This window comes from Rana temporaria, chromosome 4 (assembly GCF_905171775.1).
Source record: "Rana temporaria chromosome 4, aRanTem1.1, whole genome shotgun sequence".
Lineage (NCBI taxonomy): Eukaryota > Metazoa > Chordata > Amphibia > Anura > Ranidae > Rana > Rana temporaria.
The window spans coordinates 148027995-148054553 of record NC_053492.1 but is presented as its reverse complement, the minus strand read 5'-3'; the positions used below and the strand labels follow the sequence as shown (position 1 = coordinate 148054553).

Sequence of the window (26559 nt, the reverse complement as noted above, 5' to 3'; positions counted from 1 at the left end):
TCGGTGTGTTTATCGCTCCTCCACCGCTGCTGCCCATTGAAATCAATGGGACAGCACAGCTATAACGCCCGCAATGTGCTGCTTGCTTGCGCCCCCCCCCCCCCCCTGCTTGCGGGCGAAATGCACTGCAAATCCACCCATAGCGTCGGCAGTAAAAATAGCAGAGTTTTACCGCTGACGCTATGGGCAGCTCAGTGTGAAAGGGGTCTATTGCATTCTATGCATTAAGATCATTATTATACATTATTATTATACAGGATTTATATAGCGCCTACAGTTTGCGCAGCGCTTTACAATGCAGGGAGACACTACACCAACAGTACAATTCAAAACAAGAGGGTTAGAGAAGTTCTGCTCCTATGAGCTTACAATCTAAAAAGGAGGGGCTGGTGAAACAAAAGGTAGGGACTGTGGGGGATGAACTGATGAGGGGAGTAGAAGATTTGGTTGTTAGTTGAAGGCAGGATAGGCCACGCTGAAGAGATGAGTTTTAAAGGATCGCCTAAAAGTGTACAAAGTAGGAGATAGGCGGACAGATTGGGGTAGTGCGTTCCAGAGGATAAAAAGATAAAGATAAAAAGCCTTCTGTGTGCAGCTGCCCCCCCCCCCCCTCATACTTACCTGAGCCCATCCGTATCCAGATATGTCCACAAGTCCCTCGGCCGTCCGGGACTATCCCTCAGTTAGCCAATCAGGAGAGAGGTGGGCGGGGCTCGACCAAAGATCCGTGTCTGAATGGAGACACAGAGTTGCAGTTCAGCTCAGGTGCCCCCATAGCTTTATGTGGGGGCACTTGACAGGAGGGAGGGGCCAAGAGCAGCGAAGAGGGTTCTGAGAAGAGGAGGATCCAGGCTGCTCTGTGCAAATCCACTGCACAGACCAGGTAAATATGACATCTTTGTTATTTTTTATTTATTTTTAAACTAGACTTTACAATCACTTTAATAATGTACCTTTACATTACATTACACTACAACCCCACTTCATAAAAAAAAATTCTAATTAACATACTTTTCAGTAAAATATTTGTAAAATCACTGTCATTTAAAATGTACAAATTCTAAACATGGTAATTAACCTTGTTAGCACCTATCAACTCATTATTGGGCTGGATGGAAATTCTTATACAAAATCTTACTTACAGCAAAAGGCGACCAAATATTTGCCAATCGTTAAGATTACTCGTTGAACTGAAATTTTTAAATTGTGCAAGTTTCGCCCAAGTTTGTATTATAACCACCTGACGTTCTAAATTACATACACAAAATAAATAATATATAATGGAGGTTGGCGTTGAAACGCAAATAACAAGGTGTCGTGTACTCTGTAAGTGCCTACATAAAGGATCAATATAACCTGCTGTAAAACGGAAAATGGACACGGAGCAATGCACATTGGGATTTATGGATCTCCTGAGAGATCCCAAGAACGCTTTGTGCATTTTCCAATAGACATCCAATTAAATTGGGAACATTGCCCATTTCTGGAATTTCATCTCAGCCAATCAGACAGAATGTAGTTCGTGTTCTAGAGGAAGCATCTATTAGGTTACAGAAAGCTCCCATCTGCTGTCCTGAGGTTTTGTCTCAAGTCCTCACAAAGGAACAAGGAATAGAAGCATCTCATCCGCCTCTTTTCTGCTGATATACTCGTTTGTACAGCTTAATTATGCAAACTGCTACAATTATCAAATGGGATTTTTGTATGCAAGATAAAGCAAATGGCAAGCGTAATGCCCCTGAAAGATTCAGCTTGGGATCTGCTGTATGATATGACAGTGGGAATATTATAGTCAGTCTGCCTTTGTTCTAAAGGATCTGTCATGCCTAAATTGCAACAAAAAGTTCTGTTTTGCCTAGCTGGAGTATTGAGCTTCTCCTGTGCTCTGGCAATTGCTGCAGCTTTAGGAATTCAGCTGTGGGTCCAAGGAACAGTCCTGTGCAAGACTGGAGCCCTACTAGTTAATGCTACAGGAGATGAGCTGCAGAAATTCATTGGAGAGATCCAGTATGGTCTTTTCTATGGGCAGAGGGTGAAGCACTGTGGGCTCGGAGGAAGACCTACTGAATTTTCATGTAAGTAAATGAATGTTTTTATTATGAGATTATATTTTACATCACTTAACATCCAGAACCAAACGCTTGTTTTTCACAATTATTTTAATGCCTAAATGATTCTATCTATTTGTTTGAACAGTAAAAGCCCCTAGCAACAGAGTTAAGGCGTTAAGGGAAATAAGTCCAAAGTCTAAATATTTAAATTATTTACTGTAAAATTATAAGCCATTGATTGTCAATTATTTTCATATTATGCAAGAGATGGACCATGTATGTCCACATACATGTATGGGAGGAAACAAACCAAATGCAGAAATATGCACCAACATTTTATTTTGAACTCGGACATTCTATGGGGCAGATCCACAGAGAGAGTACGCCGGCGTATCGATACGCCGGCGTACTTTCAAATTTCCCGCGTCGTATCTTTAGTTTGAATCCTCAAACCAAGATACGACGGCATCTGGGTTAGATCCGACAGGCGTACGGCTTCGTACGCCTTCGGATCTTAGATGCAATACTTCGGCGTCCGCTGGGTGGAGTTTGCGTCGTTTTCCGCGTCGGGTATGCAAATTAGCTATTTCCGACGATCCACGAACGTACGCGCGGCCGTCGCATTCTTTTACATCGTCTCTAGTCGGCTTTTTCCGGCGTATAGTTAAAGCTGGTGTTTTGCGGTGTATAGTTAGACTTGCCATGTTAAGTATGGCCGTCGTTCCCGTGTTTAATTTGATTTTTTTTTTTTTTTGCGTAAGTCGTCCGTGAATCAGGACGGACGTAATTCACGTCTATGTTAAAAAAAACTACATCATTTAGCGCAATGCATGGCGGGAAATTTAGGGACGGCGCATGGGCAGTTCATTCGGCGCTGGGACGCGCTTCATTTAAGTGAAACACGCCCCCTAATCATCGATTTGAATTCCGCCGCCAGAGATAGACTACGCCGCCGTAACTTACAGCGCAAAATCTTTAAGGATTCGAAGATAACACAAGTAAGTTACGGCGGTGTAGCGTATCTTTGATACGCTGCGCCAGGGCAGATCTTTGTGGATCTGCCCCTATATGTTTATATTATTATTTTTACACTTTTTTTTTTACATTTTAATTTTTTTGATCACTTTTATTCCTATTACAAGGAATGTAAACATCCCATGTAATAGGAATGGTGTGTGACAGGTCCTCTTTATGGAGAAATTCTGGGTCAATAAGACCCCACATCTCTCCTCCAGGCTGGAAAGCATGAGATCGGGAAAAATAAATCACCAATCTCATGCTTACTAGCCGCAATCGCGGCTTTGTTTACTTCCGTGAACTGCCACTTTGATCGTTCTTATTATATTAGTATTATTATTTAAGGTACTTATTTACGCAGCGCTTTTACGTATACATTGTACATTCACATCAGTCCCTACCCTCAAGGAGCTTACAATCTAAGATCTCTAACTCACATTCATATACTGGGGCTAATTTAGACAGGTTCCATTTCTTCAAGCTTGCGTAAAATAAGACTGTAATCCCTGGGTAATTTTTTATGTACCGTATTTATCGGCGTATACCACGCACTTTTTCCCCCATAAAATCAGGGTAAAATTATGGGTGCGCGATATACGCCGATACTGTTGTTCCCGAAGCGCCGCCGAAATAGACCGAGCCGAGTGTACTGCGCACTTGGCTAGGCTCAGCCACGCTTGGCTCCGCCCCCAGACACGTGACAGGAGCCGAGACAAGCCGAGAGGAGCCGAGTGTCGCAGCCTAGAGCCAAGCTGAGCCGAGCCTTAGTGTACTGCGCACTAGGCTCGGTCACGCTCGGCTCCGCCCGCAGCCACGCGAGAGAAGCCGAACACACAGGAAATCCGGCTCCTCTTGGCTCGGCAAAGGCGCCAAATCCAAAAACGGACACTCTTGCATTTTGCAGATTTGCACTACAGTCCATTTAATATGGTTATGGAACACTTTCTGTATTGCAAATCTGCAAACCGCACAAAAAATGCATAGGTGTGAGTCCAGCCGTATACACATAAACCCTGTTACAAAAGTAGCGTGATTTAAAATTGACACAAATTTTACACCAAAATAAATAACTATTGACTTTTACAAATACAATGTTGGCCTGCATCAGGCCTGGTTCTTACTGCATTCATTTACTGAAACACATAAGCAACAGATCAGTTTACTATCTAGAACATTGTCACCGACTGCTATAATGTCCGATAAATACATTATGTATGAGCATACGTTTCATAGCTTACTTCAGTTTATCTTACCTTGCTAAAACATCCATTACATCAACAGTTTTTAATTACAGAAAATTAGCTTGTGTATCATGTGAATATAATAAAATACAAAAACAATACAAGATTCAAAGGTAATATTTGAACATAGGATGAGACAAGTTATTTAAGGTTCTAGGTCTAAGGCCTCGTACACACGACCGAACATGTCTGCTGAAACTGGTCCGCGGACCAGTTTCCGCGGACATGTTCGGTCGTCTGTACGGCCGACCGGACAATTTTCCGGCGGATCGGACAGGTTTACAGCGGACAAATGTTTCTTAGCATGCTAAGAAACATGTCCGCTGGAAGCCTGTCCGTCGGACATGTTCGGTCGTCTGTACGACTCACCGGACATGTCCGCTCGGCCGAAAGCCCTCGCATGCGTCAAAGTGATTCACCGCATGCGTGGAAGCATTGACATTCCAGGGTCGCGCACGTCGCCGCATCGATGGCGCGGCCACGTCACCGCGTTCGCTGTCCGCAGGAAATTTGGTCTGATGGTGTGTACAGCCATCAGACCAAAATCCGCCAGCGGACATGTCCGATAAAAACGGTCCGCGGACCGCTTTCATCGGACATGTCCCGTCGTGTGTACGAGGCATAAAAGATAAAGTTTTGTCTCGTGATTACAAACAACAGCCATCATTTGTGTTTTTTTTATAGAAAGCCCAATATGACAATACTGCAAACAAGTTATTAAATAGTTTCAGTGAAACTGATCACCTTCAATAAGCAAACACTTATTCGGCGTACACAGAATTTCTGATAAAAACACAGACGGGGCTACGCACAAATGAAATATCCGATCGAAAAAGTCTGTCTGAGTTTAGATATAGAACATGTTCTATTTTTCTCCGATGGAATTCCGATGAGATTTGGCTGGGCAAAAACTTGATCGTGTGTACGCGGCATTAGGCTTTAACCACTTAAGCCCCGGACCAAAATGCAGCTAAAGGCCCAGGCTAGGTTTTGCGATTCGGCACTGCGTCGCTTTAACAGACAATTGCGCGGTCGTGCGACGTGGCTCCCAAACAAAATTGACGTCCTTTTTTTCCCACAAATAGAGCTTTCTTTTGGTGGTATTTGATCACCTCTGCGGTTTTTATTTTTTGCGCTATAAACAAAAATAGAGCGACAGTTTTGAAAAAAATTCAATATTTTTTACTTTTTTCTATAATAAATATCCCCCAAAAATATATAAAAAAAAATTTTTTTCCTCAGTTTAGGCCGGTAAATATTCTTCTACATATTTTTGGTTAAAAAAAACACAATAAGCGTTTATCGGTTGGTTTGCACAAAATGTATAGCGTTAGGGGATAGTTTTATTGCATTTTTATAAAAAAAATTTTTTTTACTACTAATGGTGGCGATCAGCGATTTTTTCGTGACTGTGACATTATGGCGGACACTTCGGACAATTTTGACACATTTTTGGGACCATTGTAATTTTCACAGCAAAAAATGCATTTATATTGCATTGTTTATTGTGAAAATGACAGTTGCAGTTTGGGAGTTAACCACAGGGGGCGCTGAAGGAGTTATGTTTCACCTAGTGTGTGTTTATAACTGTAGGGGGGTGTGGCTGTAGGTCTGACGTCATCGATTGTGTTTCCCTATAAAAGGGATCACACGATCGATGCAGCCGCCACAGTGAAGCACGGAGAAGCCGTGTTTACATACGGCTCTCCCCGTTCTTCAGCTCCAGGGGAGATCCGAGGGGGTGGCTAGAAACGAACAGCCGCCCCCTCATCCCGGATCGCTCCTAGCCGATTTCCGACCGCCGCATGTACCGGGGAGGGGGGGTCCCAATCGGACCCCCGACCCACGTCTAGGCAGGGACGTACATGTACGCCCATCTGCCTGTACGTGCCATTCTGTGGACGTATATGTACATGCGGCGGACGTTAAGTGGTTAAGCAGCGTTTAGTGGCAGGAGAGTTTAGAGGCAGGGGGGAAAAAAAAACACCGCCAGTGCGTCCAGGAGTAGCACAGTTTGAGCAAAAAAAATAAATAAATAGCATGATGCTTCTAAAAGCTGCTAAATGTGCCTAAACACTAGGTGCATTTAGTGCTTAACCACTTTAATACCGGGCATTTTCACCCCCTTTCTGCCCAGACTAATTTTTTGTTTTCAGCGCTGTCGCAATTTGAATGACAATTGTGCGGTCACACAACACTGTACCCAAATGAAATCTTTATGTTTTTTTTCCCCACAAATAGAGCTTTCTTTTGGTGGTATTTGATCACCTCTGCGGTTTTTATTTTTTGTGCTATAAACAAAAGAAGAGGGTCAATTATGAAAAAATCACAATATTTTTTACTTTTTGATTTAATAAATATCACAACTTAAAAAAAAAAAAAATGTTTCCTCAGTTTAGACCGATACGTGTTCTTCTACATATTTTTGTTAAACAAAAATCACAATAAGCGTTTATTGATCGGTTTGCGCAAAAGTTCTAGCATCTACAAAATAGGGGATAGACTTAGGGCTCTTTCACACGGGCGGCCCGTTCAGGTCCGCATGCCAGTTTTTTAGGCGGACCTGAACTGGCGCTCTGTGCTCCTCTATGGAGCCGCAGATGTCAGCAGTGACATGCCCGGTGACATCCGACCCGCTCCGATCTGCCAAAGTGTGACGGAGGTAAAACCTACTTTTCCGTCCATCTGGCGGATCGGATCGGGTGAACACGGACAGACAGTCCGTGTTCATCCGATCTCCCCATAGGGGAGAGCGGAGAAAAGACAGGGCGGTCCCTGCACAGTGTGTGGGGAGCGCCCTGTCATCCGCCGGCTCAGCGGGGATCAATGGAGCGATCCCCGCTGAGCATTACTGATCCGCCCCGTGTGAAAGGGCCTAATGGCATTTTTATTTTTTACTAGTAATGGTGGCGATCTGTGATTTTTATTGTGACCATGACATTGCGACGGTCAGATCGGACACTTTTGACACATTTTTGGGACCATTCACATTTATACAGTGATTAGTGCTATAAAACTGCTTTTACTGTGTAAATGTGACTGGCAGGGAAGGAGTTAACACTAGGGGGCGAACAAGGGGTTAAATATGTTCCCTGGGAGTGATTCTTACTGTAGGGGACTCACAAGGGGAGGAGACCGATGTGTGTTCCTCTGTACTGGGAACACACATCAGTCTTCTCTCCTCTGAAAGGACATGGATCTGTGTGTTTGCACACACAGATCCTGCGGGCAATCGCGGGTGCCCGGAGGACATCACAGCTTCCGGGCACCTGCATGCGCACCCCCTAGCGGCCCAAGAAGCTCAGGACGTCATATGACGTCCACCCGGAGGGAGGGAGGGTTCCTGCCGACGTTATATTACTATGACTTAGTAAGGAAGTGGTTAAACATTAATTCATTTCAATGGCCAGAATAAATTATTTATTCTAGCCAATGAAATGAATTAGTGCCCCAGAGCTTGAAGCATGTAAAAGCCCCTAAAAGCATGTACAAGCATCAGGTATTTTTTCTGCAAAAAAACATGTGGAGCATGGGAAGGTTAGAACTTTGGCGGCTGTTATCCTGCAGGACGTCCAGTCAGGATAACGAAACCACTTCCTGGACGTCAATTTACTATTGACCGGGTGGGAAGTGGTTTAAAAAACATGTTCTACTTACCCGCTCCTGGCCCCTCCCTCCTGCCCCTATATCCATTCACACATAAAGCCATGGATTGGCCCCGCCCCCTCTCTCTCCTCATTGGCTCACTGGCTGTGATTGGCTCCCGCTGCTGTCTCAGCTGATGAGGAGGGAGAATGTTTTTTACCTTGATGTAAAGTATGCACAAAGGTAAAAATCCGGGAGACTTTAGAAACACTTTAATATGGGGGTTACATTGTAGGTAGGTTAATTATCTTATGATTACTTATGACCGTCCATTTAAGCAGGCGCTCTGGTGTTAACTGGCCCATATTTCTTGCCAGACTGTCTGAAGGTGAAATATAGTAAATAGCCTCATCCTGTATAGAATAAAGTGATATTAATACAATATGGATGTGCAGAAAATAATTTTTCAGGTATAGGATCGAGATATGACCTTTCCAAGGTAGATATCCCGACTCCTCTCACCTGCTATACAATACACATTCTTTTAGTAGACATAATTTACATGAGCTAATTAACTACAGCTGATAAGTCAGACATCTGACCTTCAGGCTGTCTGCTAACTCACAATACACATTTATCAGCAATAGCCCTTCACACAATACAGGGTCAATTAGCACCACACAATGAAAAGGTCTTAGGAGCCATCATAGATTAATTTACATCACAGTAGCAGACGACATTAACACCTAACATTATGTGTTCCCACATTGAATAAGTCACTCTTTCAATTAACCTGTTGAGTTCAGAATCAACAACCTGTAAATAGTTCTTCCAGATCTCCTAGAATATATTGTGAATTACAGACCCATGTTAAAGTAATCCAAGATATGTCCATTATTTCCTGGCTCATACTTTGTAAGAGCTTCTGGATTCCACGGGCCCTCCCGTTACATGTCTCCCCTTTTGGCAGGAGACTAACACAGGAGGAGACCCCAGACGGGTTGACTCCAAAGTTAGTCCATAGTTCCATTCCTCTAATGCCTGGACAACCCATCAGCATTGCCATTTTGCTTACCGGGTCGGTAGCTGATGGTGAAGTTGTAAGGTTGCAGGGTGAATAATGGAATTCAGTTCTGGAAACAGTCACTTGCTTTGCTCTCTCAATGGCTCACAAAACTTGTTGCTGATGCTCTTGGGAGAGATAAGGCACAACCTGGATGCAAATCCCATTTAAACTTTTGACAATTTCAGCCTGTTTGTGCATTTCAATGTTCAAGCCACGGGACATCTCATAATACATGATGTAGTGTCGTTGCATCTCCGATTTCTCACTGGCCAACTTGTCACATTCCAATTTTAGACTGTGATATTGTGCCTGATCTAAGGTACATGTCGAGGAAGATAGTCTTACCCGGGTCTCAGCAGCAAGCGGGTTGGTTCCAGCAACACAGGTCTGGGCACAGGTAGTCACTGGGTTGGCTTCAGCGGTGCACATCGGGCGTAAGCAGAAACGAGGGGGGCCAAATCATTCCCCAGTAGTACATCCGCTGGCAAATCCTTCATCACCCCCACATTCACGTGTCCCGAACCAACCCCCCAATCCAGGTGAAGACAGGCAACGGGTAGCCAGAAGACGGTGCCTCCCGCTACTCTTACGGCTACAGTGTCTCTGGTGTGCTGGCTCTCTGGGATGAGGTTCTTCTGTAGCAGGGTCATGGTGGCACCAGTATCACGTAGGCCATTGGCTACCTTTCCATTGACCCAGACAGTCTGCCTGTGTTTCTGGCTGTTGTCCTCTTGTAGATGTTCTTCTGGCGGTGGGAATCATAGCACTGCTTGCCAACAATTGTAACGAAACCCCAAATGGGACAGGGGTTAAAGCCGTTTAAGATATTCCATTCCGAACCCAAGACAGCTATCGACACTCCACAGTCAGGCAAACGAACCCCAATAACGAGACACCGCTCTGTTTAAGGTTCAAAATGAATAGACCTTTAATGAGAAAATCAGGCTCTTATATACAGTTAGAGGAGGTAACCAAAACATAAATTAACATGAGCTAATTAACTAATAATTTACCCAGACAAGGTGACTCCGAGATATGACCTTTCCAAGGTAGACATCCCGGATCCTCTCACCTGCTATACAATACACATTCTTTTAGTAGACATAATTTACATGAGCTAATTAACTACAGCTGATAAGTCAGACATCTGACCTTCAGGCTGTTTGCTAACTCACAATACACATTTATCATCAATAGCCCTTCACACAATACAGGGTCAATTAGCACCACACAATGAAAGGGTCTTAGAAGCCATCCTAGATTAATTTACATCACAGAAGCAGATGACATTAACACCTAACAGTATGTGTTCCCACATTGAATAAGTCACTCTTTCAATTAACCTGTTGAGTTCAGAATCAACAACCTGTAAATAGTCCTTCCAGATCTCCTAGGCCTCGTACAGACGACCGGATCTATCCGCTGGGATTGATCCGCGGATCAGTTCCAGCGGACAAATCCGGTCGTCTGTACGGCCTAGCGGATATTTATCCGCGGAGATTCGTCCAGCCGATCGATTTCAAGCGGATAGAAATTTCTTAGCATGCTAAGAAATCTATCCGCTTGAATCGTGTCCAGCGGATTGGTCCGGTCGTCTGTACAGACTCACCGGATCAATCCGTTCGCTCCCATCTCTCGCATGCGTCGTAATGATTCGACGCATGCGTGGAATTTGCCTGGGGTTTGCCAGTGTTGTCTCGCAAAACAAGCAGAATTCAAGCTCATGGGGTGTGCATTACCGCATTTAGCCGCGGACCAGTTTCAGCATACATGTTCGGTCGTGTGTAGGCGCGAGCGGGCCGAATTCCAGCAAACATTTGCCCGCCGGGCCTTTTCCCAGCAGACAAATATTCCTGGACGTGTTTTAAAACCATCCGCTGGAATCCTGCCCGCTCGAACATGTACGGTCGTCAGTACAGACCTACCGTACATGTCCGAGCGCCCGCCGTCCCTCGCATGCGTCGAATGACTTTGACGCATGCGTGGAAGCCTTTAAATGGCAGGCCCGCCCACGTCTCCGTGTCATCGCCGCGTCATCCTCGAGGCGACGACGCGGACACGCCCCGCGTATTGTTTACGCGCGGACTTCTGTACGATGGTTAGTACAGCCATCGTACAGAAGCCCTCTGGCATGCATGTACGGTGAAAACGGTCCGACGGACCGGTCTCATCGTACATGTTTGCCCGTGTGTACCGGGCCTTAAAGGTTCAGAGCCGCTTGGAAATACTCAGAAAAACAAGCAGAAATACTTCGTTCCCTAGTGTTTCCGAGCCTTTCTGAGGGTTTCTGAGATCAGCTGAGCTGTCCACGAGTATTTCCGAGGCTCTCTGGTGCCCCCCACCTCTGACCACATGCGGTATTGCATGCCATAGAAGTCAACCCGAAACAAATTATCTTAGTTTCCATTGACTTCTATGGGGAATCTCGCTTTGATAGGCGAGTGCTTTGGATTAGAAGCATTTTCCTGGAATGGAATATGCTTGTAATCAAAGGTTCCACTGTATAGGGGAATCAGGACCTCCTTTCTCCTGCTGGTGGTCCCTCAAGTGATGCATCCTAGAATTATATTCGCTTTTCCCACTGCCTGGTCACACTGTTGGCTCATTTTGCAATCATATGAAATAAGCACCCCTAATTTTTTTCTGTAGTGCTGGCTAACACTGTATCCCAAATCTTGTACTTCCTCTGGGGTTTTTTTTCCCATAGGTGCATTATTTTAGATTTAGAAATATTGAACAGCTGTTTTCACTGCTTTGATCAATCTTCCAGCAATACCAAATCATGTTCCATGTTACAGACACCTCCAGGGATGTCAACCCTATTACACACCTTTGTATCATTAACAAAAAGACTTACATATAGATTAAATAGAACAGGACCCAGTACAGAGTCTTGTGGTGCTCCACTAGTGACTGCATCTGTTCTGAGTGAACCCCATTTACAACCACACTTTGGTATCTATCCTTTAGCCCAGTGGTCATCAACCCTGTCCTCAGGGCCCACTTACAGGTCAGGTTTGCAAGATAACTGAAATACATCATATAATTTGCTGCTCAGTGATTGCAGTATTCTAGTTTGCATCTCCCCAAGGTAATGCATAAAACCTGGCCTGTTAGTGGGCCCTGAGGATAGGGTTGATGACCACTGCTTTAGCCCACTGAAGGGTAAAACTTTTGTATTCGATTACTATGTGGAATTGTATCAAATGCCTTGCTGAAATCAAGATATGCTATGTCCACATTGGTAATATAGTCAAAAAATGTAATCTGATTAGTCTGACGTGATCTGCCCTCAGTAAAGCCATGCTGCGTTGGCCTGTAATTGCCAGCTTCTACCTTGCTGCCCTTCTTGTGAATAGGTACAAAATTAGCTGTCCGCCATGGGGGACTTTTCCTGTTAGAAAAGATAATAATACTCCCAACAGAGCCCCCCCCCCCCTTCAGCTATAGGTACTATAAAATGATTAAGAATCAAGAGTGGGAGTATTTTTAATAACTAGTTATGTTTGACCTTCCCACAGTAAGATGCCAGGAAATGCTTAATGCCCCAAATCCCACAAGGAGACATTCCAGCACAGTGCATTTCCAGAGATTTCGCCAGGATTATGTCATCAACCTCTAGGTGCAAGCCAGGAGAAAGTATATTTGCTAATTGTTTTTGATAGTTTTGTGCATAAATGAACTTCATGAGTTCATTCATGCCCCCACAGCTACATAAAATGTTACATAGAAGGTAAGGAGAGGATTGGAGCAACTGGGCCAGCACAGACAGTAAGAAGACACTTCCAGAAGAGGAGAGGAGAGAGCTATGGTGTGACAGGGAGAAGGGGGGGACTGTGGCCTTTTTAGTGAATCAACTCTTCCCAGAGTGATAACATTCCCTAGAAAGTTTAAAAGCACTTTGTAAGTGAGTATATATATATATATATATATATATATATATATATATATATATATACACACACACAGTTGTGCTCATAAGTTTACATACCCTGGCAGAATTTATGATTTCTTGCCCATTTTTCAGAGAATAGGAATGGTAATATAAAATCATTTATTTCACTTACGGTTAGTGTTTGGCTGAAGCCATTTATTATCAATCAACTGTGTTTACTGTTTTTAAATCATAATGGCAACAGAAACTACCCAAATGACCCTGATCAAAAGTTTACATACCCTGGTGATTTTGGCCTGCTAACATGCACAAAAGTTGGCACAAAGGGGTTTGAATGGCTATTAAAGGTAACCAACCTCACCTGTGATCTGTTTGCTTGTAATTAGTGTGTGTATAAAGGTCAATGAGTTTCTAGACCCCTGACAGACCCTTGCATCTTTCATCCAGTGCTGCACTGACGTTTCTGGTTTCTGAGTCATGGGGAAAGCAAAATAATTGTCAAAGGATCAGTGGGAAAAGTTAGTTGAACTGTATAAAACAGAAAAGGGATATAAAAAGATATCCAAGGAATTGAAAATGCCAATCAGCAGTGTTCAAACTCTAATTAAGAAGTGGAAAATGAGCAGTTCTGTTAAACCCAAACCACGGTCAGGTAGACCAACTTAAGTTTCACAACAGCCATGAAAATTGTTCAGGATGCTAAGAATAACCCACAAATAACTTCAGGTGAAATACAGGACTTTCTGAAAATGTGATGTGGCTGTTTGAAGATGCACAATAAGGAGGCACTTGAAGAAAGATGGGCTGCATGGTTGAGTCGCCAGAAGAAAGCCATTACTACGCAAATGCTACAAAGTATCCCTCTTACAATACACCAAACAAGCCTCAACCTTGTGCCACAAACTCATTTGGAGTGATGAGACCAAAATGTAGCTTTTTGGCCACAACCATAAACGCTACATCTGGAGGAGTAAACAATGCCTATGATGAAAGGTACACCATTCCTACTGTAAAACACGGAGGTGGATCTCTGATGTTTTGGGGATGTGTGAGCTACAAAGGTACAGGAAATTTGGTCAAAATTGTTGGCAAGATACATGCAGTATGTTATCAAAAAATACTGGAGAAACATTTGCATTCATCATCCAGGAAGTTGCGCATGGGACATACTTGGACATTCCAACATGACAATGATCCAAAACACAAGGCCAAGTCGACCTGTCATTCGCTACAGAATAGAGTGAAGGTCCTGGAGTGGCCATCTCAGTCTCCTGTGGGGATGAGCTTCGAGTTCGAGTCAAACTCATGTTCTACTCGAACATTGCCTGTTTGGCGAACAGCGAACAGTTTGGGGTGTTCGCGGCAAAGTCGAAAAGCTGTGGAACACCCTGTTAAAGTCTATGGGAGAAATCGAAAGTGCTAATTTTAAAGGCTAATATGCAAGTTATTGTCCTAAAAAGTGTTTGGGGACCTGGGTCCTGCCCCAGGGGACATGTATCAATGCAAAAGTTTTAAAAACTGAAGTTTTTTCGGGAGCAGTGAATTTAATAATGCTTAAAGTGAAACAATAAAAGTGAAATATTCCTTTAAATGTGGTACCTAGGGGGGGTGTATAGTATGCCTGTGAAATAACGCTTGTTTCCTGTGCTTAGAACTGTCTCTGCACAAAGTGTCATTTCTAAAGGAAAAAAAGTAATTTAAAAATCACTCATGGCTATAATGAATTGTCGGCTCCCGGCAATTCAGAGAAAATTCATTCATTAAAAAAAAAAAAAGCGTGGGGGTCTCCCCAAATTCAATAACCAGGCCCTTCAGGTCTGGTATGGATATTAAGGGGAACCCCGCCGTCGATTTAAAAAAAAATGACGTGGGGTTCCCCCCAAATAACCATTCCAGACCTTTGATTTTAAGGGGAACTCCACCTCAAATAAAAAAAAATGGGGAGCTGTGGTGGCTCAACGCGATTGGCACTGCGCTGACAAGCCATTCACCTCTGCAGCCAGGGGTTCGGATCCCGGTCTCGGCTACATGTGAATTGAGTTTGGTGGTCTCAGCCCGGCTCCCGGTGGGTGTGCTATGCAAGGTAAGCCTGCGCTTAGTACGCCCACCCCCCTCCCACAAAAACCACCACACTTACACGCACTCAAAATTGAGTTAACATCCACGCTCTTTGACCACGCGGTCTCTAAAAAGAGAGGCGAAGGACTAACGTGGCTGGTTGAGCGGGCTAGATCCTCTCACTCCCTTGTAGGGAGTCCCTCTGCCCCGTTGGGCTTCAAAGCGGAGCAGGTAGGGCGTGCTGTGTGGGAGGACCTCCTCACACACCCGCCATTGCCACCCGGGGCATGGAGAATGGTGGCAGATTGCCTCTGGGGGAGGCCTGCCTACTCCCAACTCCTGCAGTCTGGCTCCTCTCTCGAGCACACGCACAAAATGCACTTTAAAAAAAAATGGCGTGGAGTTCCCCCAAAAATCCACACCAGACCCCTTATCCGAGCACGCAACCTGGCCGTCCGCAGGAAAAGAGGGGGGGACGAGAGAGAGCGACACCCCCCTCCTGAACCCTCAGGTTGTCCCCATGTCCCCATGTTGATGGGGACAAGGGCCTCATCTCCACAACCCTTGCCCGGTGGTTGTGGGGGTCTGCAGGCGGGGGGCTTATCAGAATCTGGAAGACTCCTTTAACAAAGGGGACCCCCAGATCCCGCCCCCCCTATGTGAATTGGTAATGGGGTACATTGTACCTCTACCAATTCACTAAGGAAGTGTAAATAATAGTAAAAAAACACACACACCGTGGAAAAAGTGCTTTATTAAAAAAGAAAAAAACTTTTATTGTTTCACTTTAAGCATTATTAAATTCACTGCTCACGAAAAAACTTCAGTTTTTAAAAAAAAATTGCATTAATACATGTCCCCTGGGGCAGGACCCAGGTCCCCAAACACTTTTTAGGACAATTACTTGCATATTAGCCTTTAAAATTAGCACTTTAGATTTCAAACGTTTAAGTCCCATAGGCTTTAACGGGGTTCTAAAGTTCACACAAACTTTTGGTCTGTTCGCAGGTTCTGGTGCGAACTGAATGGGGGGGTGTTCGGCTCATCCCTAGTCTCCTGATGTCAATATCATTGAGTCACTCTGGGGAGATCTCAAATGTGCAGTTCATACAAGACAGCCCAAGAATTTACAGGAACTTGGAGGCTTTTTGCCAAGAGGAATGACTTTACCATCTGAGAAGATAAAGAGCCTCATCCACAAATACCACAAAAGACTTTAAGCTGTCATTAATGTTAAATGGGGAAATACACGGTATTAAGAACTGGGGGAAAGGGAATAGCCGCTCCAGGTGGGAACCCAAACGAACATCCACCGCTGCAGACAACTCAGGAAGCAGGAACAAAATTTGTCTCTGGACAGCCACACTCTGAACAAATTGTAGCCTTTATTAAAAGAAGGACAGCACAACAAGTCACAGCAAAGTAAAATAAAACCCAACCCCTGACGCGTTTCGCACTGAAACTAGTGCTTAGTCATAGCTGAAGAACTGGGGTATGTAAGAACTGGGGTATGTAAACTTTTGATCAGGGTCTTTTGGGTAGTTTCTGTTGCCATTATATTTTTGTGTTATCATTCATAGTCCCTGAAAAATGGGCAAGAAATCATAAATTCTGCCAGGGTATGTAAACTTATGAGAACAACTGTGTATATATAAAAATTCTGCAACTGCAAATACTTGATTTGTTTGTGTTTTTAATGTATCTTAAAATTGGCAACAAGGTTTCTTTAAGGTATAGAAAGGTCTATTTCTGCCATTATTCACTGTGTCCAGTCTAAACATAAACCTCCAACTGAACCCCTTTTAAACTGATAAATTCAATGCCCAGCAGATTTTAAAACATCAGAGACAAATTCGATTATCATATATTTGTTCTTTCTTTATTGCATGCTCACTGTATTTGTGATCTGTGGTCATCACAAAACAATATGTTATGCCCATTCACAACATATAATAAAGATCAGATTCTCCTTCCTTGGCACTAGTTCTTACTTCATTATTTATTGACAACCTTCCTTCTCTTATGCAACACTTAATGTAATTATATACTGTTCTGCAAGCCTAATCATAAGATCAGTACATGGACATTCTGCAGCCTGCAATACACACTGTATTATGTTATCTATGAGAGTTCCATCCCGCAGGTTAGTATGACGGCCACTTACCTCAATCAGCAGCTCAAATTTACACACATAAAAAAGTAAAAAAAACAATTGTTTGACTTGGGCTACGCTGGCCCTATGCGGTAATTCTTTATTTATTTTTTTGTTTGCTTTTGATTGAGTTTGTAAGCACAGTATAATAAAGCATACATCTCTACAATCTATTACATTAAGTAAAACAAGGGAACAGTTTCATGTCCTTCATTAATAAAAAGACAGTCAGAACAAAGGCAGCTGTCTCAGGGGATATGTAAGATAGATACTATCAGAGATACAGTTAATAAGAAACAAAAGACCTGTTCTAACCCAGAAGCCCTGTACACACGATCGGTCCATCCGATGAGAACGGTCTGATGACCATTTTCATCGGTTAACCGATGAAGCTGACTGATGGTCAGTCGTGCCTAAAAAAACGATCGTGTCAGAACGCGGTGACGTAAAACACAACGACGTGCTGAAAAAAACTAAGTTCAATGCTTCCAAGCATGCGTCGACTTGATTCTGAGCATGCGTGGATTTTTAACCGATGGACGTGCCTAAAAAACAATCGTTTTTTTTCTATCGGTTAGGTATCCATCGGTTAAATTTAAAACAAGATTGCTTTTTTTTAACCTATGGATAAATAACCGATGGGGCCTACACACGATCGGTTTGGTCCGATGAAAACAGTCCATCAGACCGTTCTCAACGGTTTGACCGATCGTGTGTACGCGGCATAACAGAAAAAATCTATATGTAATACCAAAATAACACCCCTCCAACACCCCCTAAATGTAGCTGTGTATTTAGCTGTAAAACAATCGTTTTTCAGTATGTTTGACATCATACCTCACTGTATACAGTTTTTGTAAGCAAATTTTACATTTTTTTTGGTGAATCTGGTGCAAAGTTTTTTTTACATGGAGAACCTTCCTTTTGCAGCCACTGTTTTACAACTAGCAGCTTCATTGTGACCCTGCCACATGAGTTCCTTCAGTTGGCCCTGGGGCTACCTATCTGCCGGACCTGATAGACAGCCTACCGGCCAACAAACCAAGCTTACATCAAGTGAAGTGTATTCTGACAGTACTGGCATCTGTCAGAAAACCAAAACTGTGCCTTTATCTGATTAGATGCAGCCACTGTATGGCCAAAAAAATTCTGTTTGGCTCTTTTGATTGATTTATCAATCAAAGGATGTTGGATGAGAAGACGGTGACAGTTCTACCCATGAGGTAAATTCTGTTCAGTCCATCAGGTACAAGCCACAATTTACAATGTATAGACAGCTTTAGAAATATCTAAGCAATCCATTGAAATTAGGCAGCTTGAGAAACTTGAGTAATTGCAAATATTGTATCACCCTAAGGCCCCGTACACACGGTCGGACAAAACCGATGAGAATGGTCCGACGGACCGTTTTCATCGGTTCACCGCTGAAGTGGCCTGATGGTCTGATGTGCGTACACACCATCAGTTCAAAATCCGATCGGGTCAGAACGCGGTGACGTAAAACACACGACGTGCTGAATAAAATGAAGTTCAATGCTTCCAAGCATGCGTCGACTTTATCCTGAGCATGCGCGGGTTTTGAACCGATGCTTTTCTGTACTAACCATCGGTTTGGTCCGATGGGGAAGCGGTCCATCGGTTCGGTTTTGAAGCACGTTTAGACATTTTGGACCGAAGGAAACCAGACCGATAGCCTATACACACGGTCGGTTTGGTCCGATGAAATTGAACTTCGGTTCATTCTCATCGGACCAAGCCGACCGTGTGTACGGGGCCTTAGAGAAAGATATTCATTGCCAAAGTTTTGATCATGCAGCATGAACTGAAAAGTTACATGTGTTTAGGTGTACAGAGGAGCATTCAAAGGTTGTACTGTTGTCCAAATAAAAGCCAACAAATGTTTATGTCCAGTTTAGTGATGGCAGTGAATTGTAGAACCTATAAATGCCAAATTAACAAAAAATAAAGGTAATAAAGACAGCAATGTGTAAGAGTAACCATAGTTACGCAGCGCAATTGCTTACTTGCACCGGCGTAATGAATGCTCCTGATTCAGGAACCTCGTTACGCCGACTGCAGCCTAAGATATGCGTGGCATAAGGCTCTTATGCCCGCATATCTTAGGCTGCATTCTTGCGATGGCCGCTAGGTGGCGTTCCCGTTGTGCTCTGCGTATAGTATGCAAATTGCATAGTAACGCCGATTTACAACGTTACGCGAGCCCTGCGTACGCAGTTTACGGCGTTTGCGTACGGCGGTTTTCGCGTAAGGCTGCCCCTGCTATTAGCAGGGGCAGCCAATGTTACGTATACCCGTCGTTCCCACGTCGCGAAATGTAAAATTTACGTAGTTTGCGTGAGTGATTCGTGAATGGCGCTGGACGCCATTCACGTTCACTTTGAAGCAAATGACGTCCTTGCGACGTCATTTGCCGCAATGCACGTCGGGAAAGTTTCCCGACGGAGCATGCGCTCTACGATCGGCACGGGAACGCGCCTAATTTAAATGATTCCCGCCCCCTACGGGATCATTTAAATTGCGCGCGCTTACGCCGGGCATTTTGCCGGAGCGCACACGCAATTTACGGAGCTACTGCTCCGTGAATCGCGGGTAGCGCAGAAAATTTGCGGGGGCGCAGGGCAAAAACGTTGCCCTGCGCCTCCGCAAAAAAAGCGCAAATGTACCTGAATCTACCCCACTGTCTGTATTTAACTTGTAAAACACAGCAGGAGAGGTGCATTGAAGACCTCTAGTGGCTTTTAAGGGCTTGTTCACGACATGCCTGTTGAGCTGCAATTTTCTGCACATGTGTATGATGTGAATAACAGAGCAAAAATAATCTGCCAGATCACAATTTTCCTTGTAAGGCTCAGACTTTTTTTTTTAGGAACTACATTTTTGTGGTGGGACTTTTTAGGCACCAATGTATGCCAAAACGTCTGAAGCCCTGCACATGTTGTTTTTCCCGATGAGACGAGATTCTTGGCAAGAATCTCTTGCCACCCGAGTGTACAGACTTTCCTTTCAAAAGGAAAGAACGCGGTGACGTCATAGCGTAGGACGAGCATGCGCTCGTCACATCCCACGCCGTCGCCGCCATCTTGCTGCACCCTACCTATGCCTAGGAAGCTACCGCGCATGCGTCAAAGTCATTTTGAGCATGTGCCAGTTTCCACGGCGACCAGGTAAGTATACACACTCTCAGGTTTCTCGACAAGAAAACTGTCGAGAATCTTACGACGAGAAAATAGAGAACATGTTCTCTATTTTTATCGTCTAGATTCTGGGCAGTTTTCTTGTCGAGAAACCTGAAAGCCTCGTACACACGCACGGTTTACGCGCAAGAAAGCTCTGCCAGCAGTTTTCTTGCTGGTTCTTGCCGAGTAAACCGAGTGTGTGTACGAGGCTTGACACAAATTGTTTATTATATTGAAAAATAAAAAAATGTAAAAATAAATATTACACATAAAATCAAGGCTGTCAATTATTACACATTCCCCATGCAAGTAGGGTTGCTGTCCAGGATTCACCCGGACAATTTGGGTTTGGAATCATGTGTCCGGGTTTCAGACTGCCTGAAACCCGGACACATTATTTAGACTGGACTATGGCTTCCCAGCAGGGTTGCTGGCTGAAGTTGTCTAAGCTGAGAGTGTCTGTTACTGTTTCACAGTGCCCAAAGCCAGTACTAACAAACCCCCCCCCCCCAACACACACACAGACGGGAGAGGAGAGAGGGCTCAATCTGCACCTCTTCCCCTCACCCCTAACCCCTCTGTGTCTGCCCGCACTCCAATGCCCGGTGCTATGCCTCAGAAAAGGAAAGTTGGGGCTGGAAATTTGAAGTCCGGCAGCCTTAGATAGATCTGGATGAAAGGTGCTGACTGCCAAGGGGTGAGTGAGCTCACCACCCATCCCTGCCTGTGACTGAAGTCTCCCCCTTATCTCTCCTGCCTCTGAGTAAGTACACTAAGGCAAATCAGGGTTCTCAGAGCACCTCTTACATCAGAGTTCCCCTTTACACCAGAGGACATACTTACATACATACTTCTCTTTTAACCACTTAGCGACCGCCCACTTTAGATTTACCATGGAAGATCATGTACCTCGTATCTGACAGTGTGATTGGACACAGCGGGAGCCAATCAGCGGGTCCGGCAGACGAAACGTCTGCCAGGACCCGCCGATCGTTCAGGAAAAAGGCAGAATGGTGGTCTGCCTATATAAACAAGGCAGGTCACTGTTCTGTGGAGGGCAATGTGCTGATCTTGTGTTCCTGCTAAGCAGGAACACGGATCTTTACATTCCCCCAGTCAAAGCACCCCCCCCCCCCACAGTTAGAAATCACTCCCAGGGAACACATTTATCCCTTTGATGGTCCCTGATGTTAACCCCTTCCCTGCCAGTGCCCTTCGTACAGTAACAGTACATATTTTTTAGCACTGATCACTGTATTCGTGTCACTGGTCCCCAAAAAGTGTGAGTTAGGTGCAAGATTTGCCCGCCACGATGTTGCTGATTGCCACCATTACTAGTAAAAAATCCAATAAAAAAATAAATAAATAAATCTATTCCATAGTTTGTAGACGCTGTAACTACACATATTGGGATTTTTTTGGGGGATTTTTTTTTTTTTTTTACCGAAAATATGTAGCAGCCTAAATTGATGAAGAAATTAGATGTGTGTGTGTGTTTTATAGCAGAAAGTAAAAAAAAATATTTTTTTTCTTTTCAAAATTGTCGGTCTTTTTTTGTACTGTATATACTGTAGGCGCAAAAAATAAAAACTGCAGAGGTGATCAAATACCACCAAAAGAAACCTCTGTTTGTGGGTAAAAAAGGACATTAGTTGAATTTGGGTACAGCATCTAACGCCTTGTCAGTTAAAGTAACGCAGGGCCGTATCGCAAAAAATAGCCTGGTCATGAAGGGAGGGTAAACCCTCTGAAGCTGAAGTGGTTAAACAAAAGACGATAATTCGTTCAACGTTTAGCGAGGCGCCCAGTAGAAAATGTACAGGTATTCTGGCAGCTGCTGCCAATGGTCCGAATACAATAGCCTAGCAGGAGGATTTGTCAATTTGCCCTGTTTAATGTGGGTGAAGGAATCCTGCAGGATAAATAAAGGAATTGTAACATTGTATGGCTAGCTTTAGTCATTGTAAACAGTCAATACTAAGCCCTTTCCGGCATTGCTATGGAAATCCAAAGTAGGTTAATAATACAGATAAACATGTCAAGGCATTCACTTGTATTAAAATTACATATCATACATTATTTATAGTACAGGGAAAGATCAGAGTTGTCCTCCGCTGGCCAGTATATCACATTTAATTATACAGGAATTTGCTTGGCCTGTAAATGTGCTTGTTATGGGTAAACCCATCTGATTCAGCTACCACGGCTAATTCCCATCAATTTCTGGGTCATCAGCTTATTTTCACAAAGGTCACCAACATCTATACACAAAGCACAAGTGTTCATTATTTTGCGTGGCACTTTTTCATTTTCATTCAAGCATTACAGGGAAGTGAGCTGTTTGAATCACATGTAAAATTTTAATGATGTCTGTGCTGCTTTGCCAATAAAATGTCACGTCAGGCCACTTACATAAAAGGGATTGAATTTACAACTTGCTCTGAGTAAGAGCAGCCAGCTATTAAGCCTTTTCATACCTATCCCTATTGTACTAGGTATTACTAACACATTGATACAATATGAAGCTACGAGCAAACTATTTAAAGTGGAGTTCCACCCATAAATATAACATTACATCAGTAGTTTTAAAAAAATGTCATTAGTCCTTTACGGAAAAAAAAAAAATGTTTAGATGCCTTCAAAGTGTTGTTGCTAGGCAGAATAGTTAATCTTCCCACTTCCTGCACCTAGGTGCTTAATGCTTCCTAACCTACACCGCACAGACTCCTGGGAATGTAGTGGGTGTAACTTTCCAGGAGTCTGTGCACTCCCCAGTCTCAAAGAATCATGTGACTTGGACAGCACAGGTGCTGAAACCTGATCTTACACTGCTTGTGCAGCATTGAGCATGTGCGAGATCTGCAAGGATGAAATCCAGGAAGTCATACAGTCTGGCTTCATGATGCCCACACTTAAGATGGCCCCAGTCAATTTCTATTTTATAACGTGTCTAAATGCTGTAACAACCTAACAAAACGGACCTTAGTTTACAGAATAACTTTACTAGAATACATTAAGCTTGTGTATTACAGGGGTATTTATATTTAAAAAGTGAAATTGTGGCCGGAACTCCGCTTTAAGTATTTGTGGGTTTACTTTAAAGTGAAAATTCAGCCAACACATTTTTGTTTATAGAGGGGGTAAGGGTTAGAAACTCTGTTAAAAGAGAAGTATAGGTTTCACAAATCAGTAGCCAGAGGAAGACAGCTGGGCACAAGGACTTTGCTACACAATTAAGAGGCCCATGGTCCCTGCCTGTAAAGGGCATTTGCTACTGATCATATTGTGAGATCACCTAACAGTGATCACCTAACAGTCTTCAGGCTGTGGAGAACTGGTGACTGTGGAAGCTTAGCCAAGAGGGCTAGAGAAAGGGGCAGCTGCAGCCAGATGGGATGGCAGTGCCTGAAGAGGTGGTGTTGGGATCAGTAGCCAGAGGAAGACAGCTGGGCACAAGGACTTTGCTACACAATTAAGAGGCCCATGGTCCCTGCCTGTAAAGGGCATTTGCTACTGATCTTATTGTGAGATCACCTAACAGTGTGCCAGCTTGTCCTGGGAATTGTAGTGCTTCAAGCAAGTGTCGTGCTGGAGGAGCTGGGGAGTCTGTACAGAAGAAGTTGTCCCTGGAAATATTCTGCTAAAGTCAAGTGGGCATCCCATAATACCCTTAAACCCATCCAAGTTCAATATCCCTAATAAAATACAAAAAACAAAGCTGCAATGACTGTTTCTTGACTCCAGAGAGCTGTGGAAAATTCTGTGTGCCTGGCTGTGCAGAGTGGGGGATCCCTTATTTACCAGCGGCTCCTGAGGGGGTAGCGCTATACCGGCTATGTGCTGTTGCTTTTTCAGAAGGCCCCTACATTTCTAAAGGGTATAGTAGTGATATAGGATCCAGCGGATGGAACCAGGCAACAGACACACCCAAAGGTGTCTTGGATGTAGAAGATTCTTCGGCACTTGTAAAGAGTGAAGGCCAGTGGCACAAGCAGCATGGCAGGTAAGTATTAAAGTGGAATAATAGCCTAACTATACCTATTCTTAAATCCCCCCTACCTCCCTCCCTCTCCTGCCTATCATGCCTACCCAGTAAAAAAAAAAGATCTGTGTGCTTACCTACTTACCTATTTTTATACCACTCCTATTTCACAGCACTTGTTTATGCACCTGTGAAAGCAATGGGTCATTATTGTGATCCTGCAGCTCTGACTCCCCTGTGTCATTGCACGCTGCTGCAGGGGAGAGGATGGAGCTCTTACAATGGCTGGGCCATGGAAGCTTTAGGGATTAATGTCACTACTGATCAGGAACAAGTATTTCAGGTGCCAGTACTCAATATGACATCCTTGTGTCAGGTCTGTAACTTATTCAGCAGTAAGGCAGGAATAAATATGACAACTTTAGAGTACGCATATGTTAAAGCAATCCATCAAAAACAGTTTGCATACAGTATTTCTATCCTGACAGATTCTCTTTAAGATAACTAAGTGAATGCATTAGTAAATGACTGCATTTTTTTTCTCACATGCTTGAGTGCTAATGTGTTTTAGCACATACCATGATGATGCACATTGTCTTTGTGTCTACTTGAAAGATTCTATTAAAGTGAACCCATGCTTTGCAATCTCACTTCAATTGCAGCTCTAGCAACAGCTTTAGCCATACATTTCCTTTGCTCCTCCACTGCTTCATTTAGCTTGAGGAAAGAGAGTTAAAGTGCTACTAAACCCAATAATATGAAAATTGTACCCCCCCCCCCCACAGTGCCCACAGATTATAAATCTTCTTTTTAAATTAAAATACTGCCACTATTTTGGCTGATCTGTATACCACAGTCAGTGATAAACTGCAGAGTTTCTCCATTGCTGAGAGTTCAAGAAGGTGGAGATTTCCACTGCAGCCTGTATACACACCCACATGTGACCTGGCTAGCTCTGATCAACAAGTAATTATTCTCTCCAGCATAAAAGACACATCTGAGCATGTGCAGGTTGGCTACTCTGCCTGTGTTAGCTGGCCTTCCACAGATAGACAGTGCATGAGGGGGAGGATCTGTGCATACATGATAAAACTTTTTACACAATGCAGAGGATTAACCCCTTAAGTTCTACAATGAGTATAACAAGCATGCTATTCTACATATACAGACTGATTTTACTGTTGTGGGTTTAGTAACACTTTAACCCTGTTAGTCTTGCGTGGGGTACAATAATGTGTGCTTGCACAGCCCCATGTTAACAAGGATCTGAAGGTGTTTTACCTTAACACATTCTGAAATTTCAGAAAAAAACTTCAGCCCCCCCCACTTATACTTTCTTGAGCCTGATCTTGATTGAATGCTGTGTACAAGAGCAGTGGTTCTCTTCGCTTACTCCCTCTTCACAGGGCAGATAGATAGCAGTGGGAGCCATTGGCTCCCATTGTTGTCAATTACAGTTAGTGAGGAAGGAGCGAGGGACAAGGAGGAGCTACGTTCTGTCAATGGACACAGAGCCTGCACAAGTGCCCCCATAGCAAGCAGCTTGCTAAGGTGGGCAGTTGGCAGGGGGGAGGAACCAGGAGTGCTGGCAGCAGACCTGAGAAGAGGAGGATTGAGGCTGCTTTGTGCAAAATCATTGCACAGAGCCGTTAAGTATAACATGTTTGTTATTAAAAAAAAAACAATTCTACGTGCATGAGCAATGAAATAGTATGATCACAGTCACATGGCAGGAAAGGGGAGTTACATGCTTCTCCTACCCTTTGGTCTTCACAGCTGGAGGGAGTGGCAGCAGAAAGTGAAAGTAAGTATAACCAGCTGGTAGGTCTGCCATTAACATACATTTTTTTATTGTATAACCTCAACATTGCAATATCAATACAAACAATAATTAAAGCAGAGTTTCACCCGAAAATGGAATCCCCCTCCAGTGGCACCTTTCAGGGAGGAGGAGGGAGTAGATACCTGTGTAATACAGGTATTTGCTCCCACTTCCGGGCATAGATCGCAGCAGTATCCGCGACAATCTACGCCATGCCAGGCCCCTCCTCTGCCCCCTCCTGGGAGACACAAATGTCCCAGAAGACAGCAGGGACCAGTGAGATAGCGCAGCGCCACTCGCGCATGCGCAGTAGTGAACCAGGAAGTGAAACCACAAGGCTTCACTTTCTGATTTCCTAATCGAAGATGGCAGCGACAGCACCCGAGACTCGAGGGACAAATAGGCTTTGGGTGCCGAACATCGCGGGCGCCCTGGACAGGTAAGAGTCTGAAACTCTTCCTCTCAGTACCACTATTGTTCAGAAGACAAGCTC

The 26559-nt window shown here is 43.9% G+C and overlaps 1 protein-coding gene across 1 annotated transcript in view; it reads left to right on the top strand.

Moving 5' to 3' along the window:
- The first annotated feature begins 1321 nt into the window (after positions 1-1321).
- The window catches only part of CLRN1 (clarin 1), a 39280-nt gene continuing 14042 nt past the window's right edge, over positions 1322-26559 (top strand). The window contains exon 1 of the mRNA XM_040349162.1: positions 1322-2075. Within this exon, the coding sequence (XP_040205096.1) occupies positions 1823-2075 (253 nt within the window). The 5' untranslated portion in view covers positions 1322-1822. The remainder of the gene's footprint in view (positions 2076-26559) is intronic.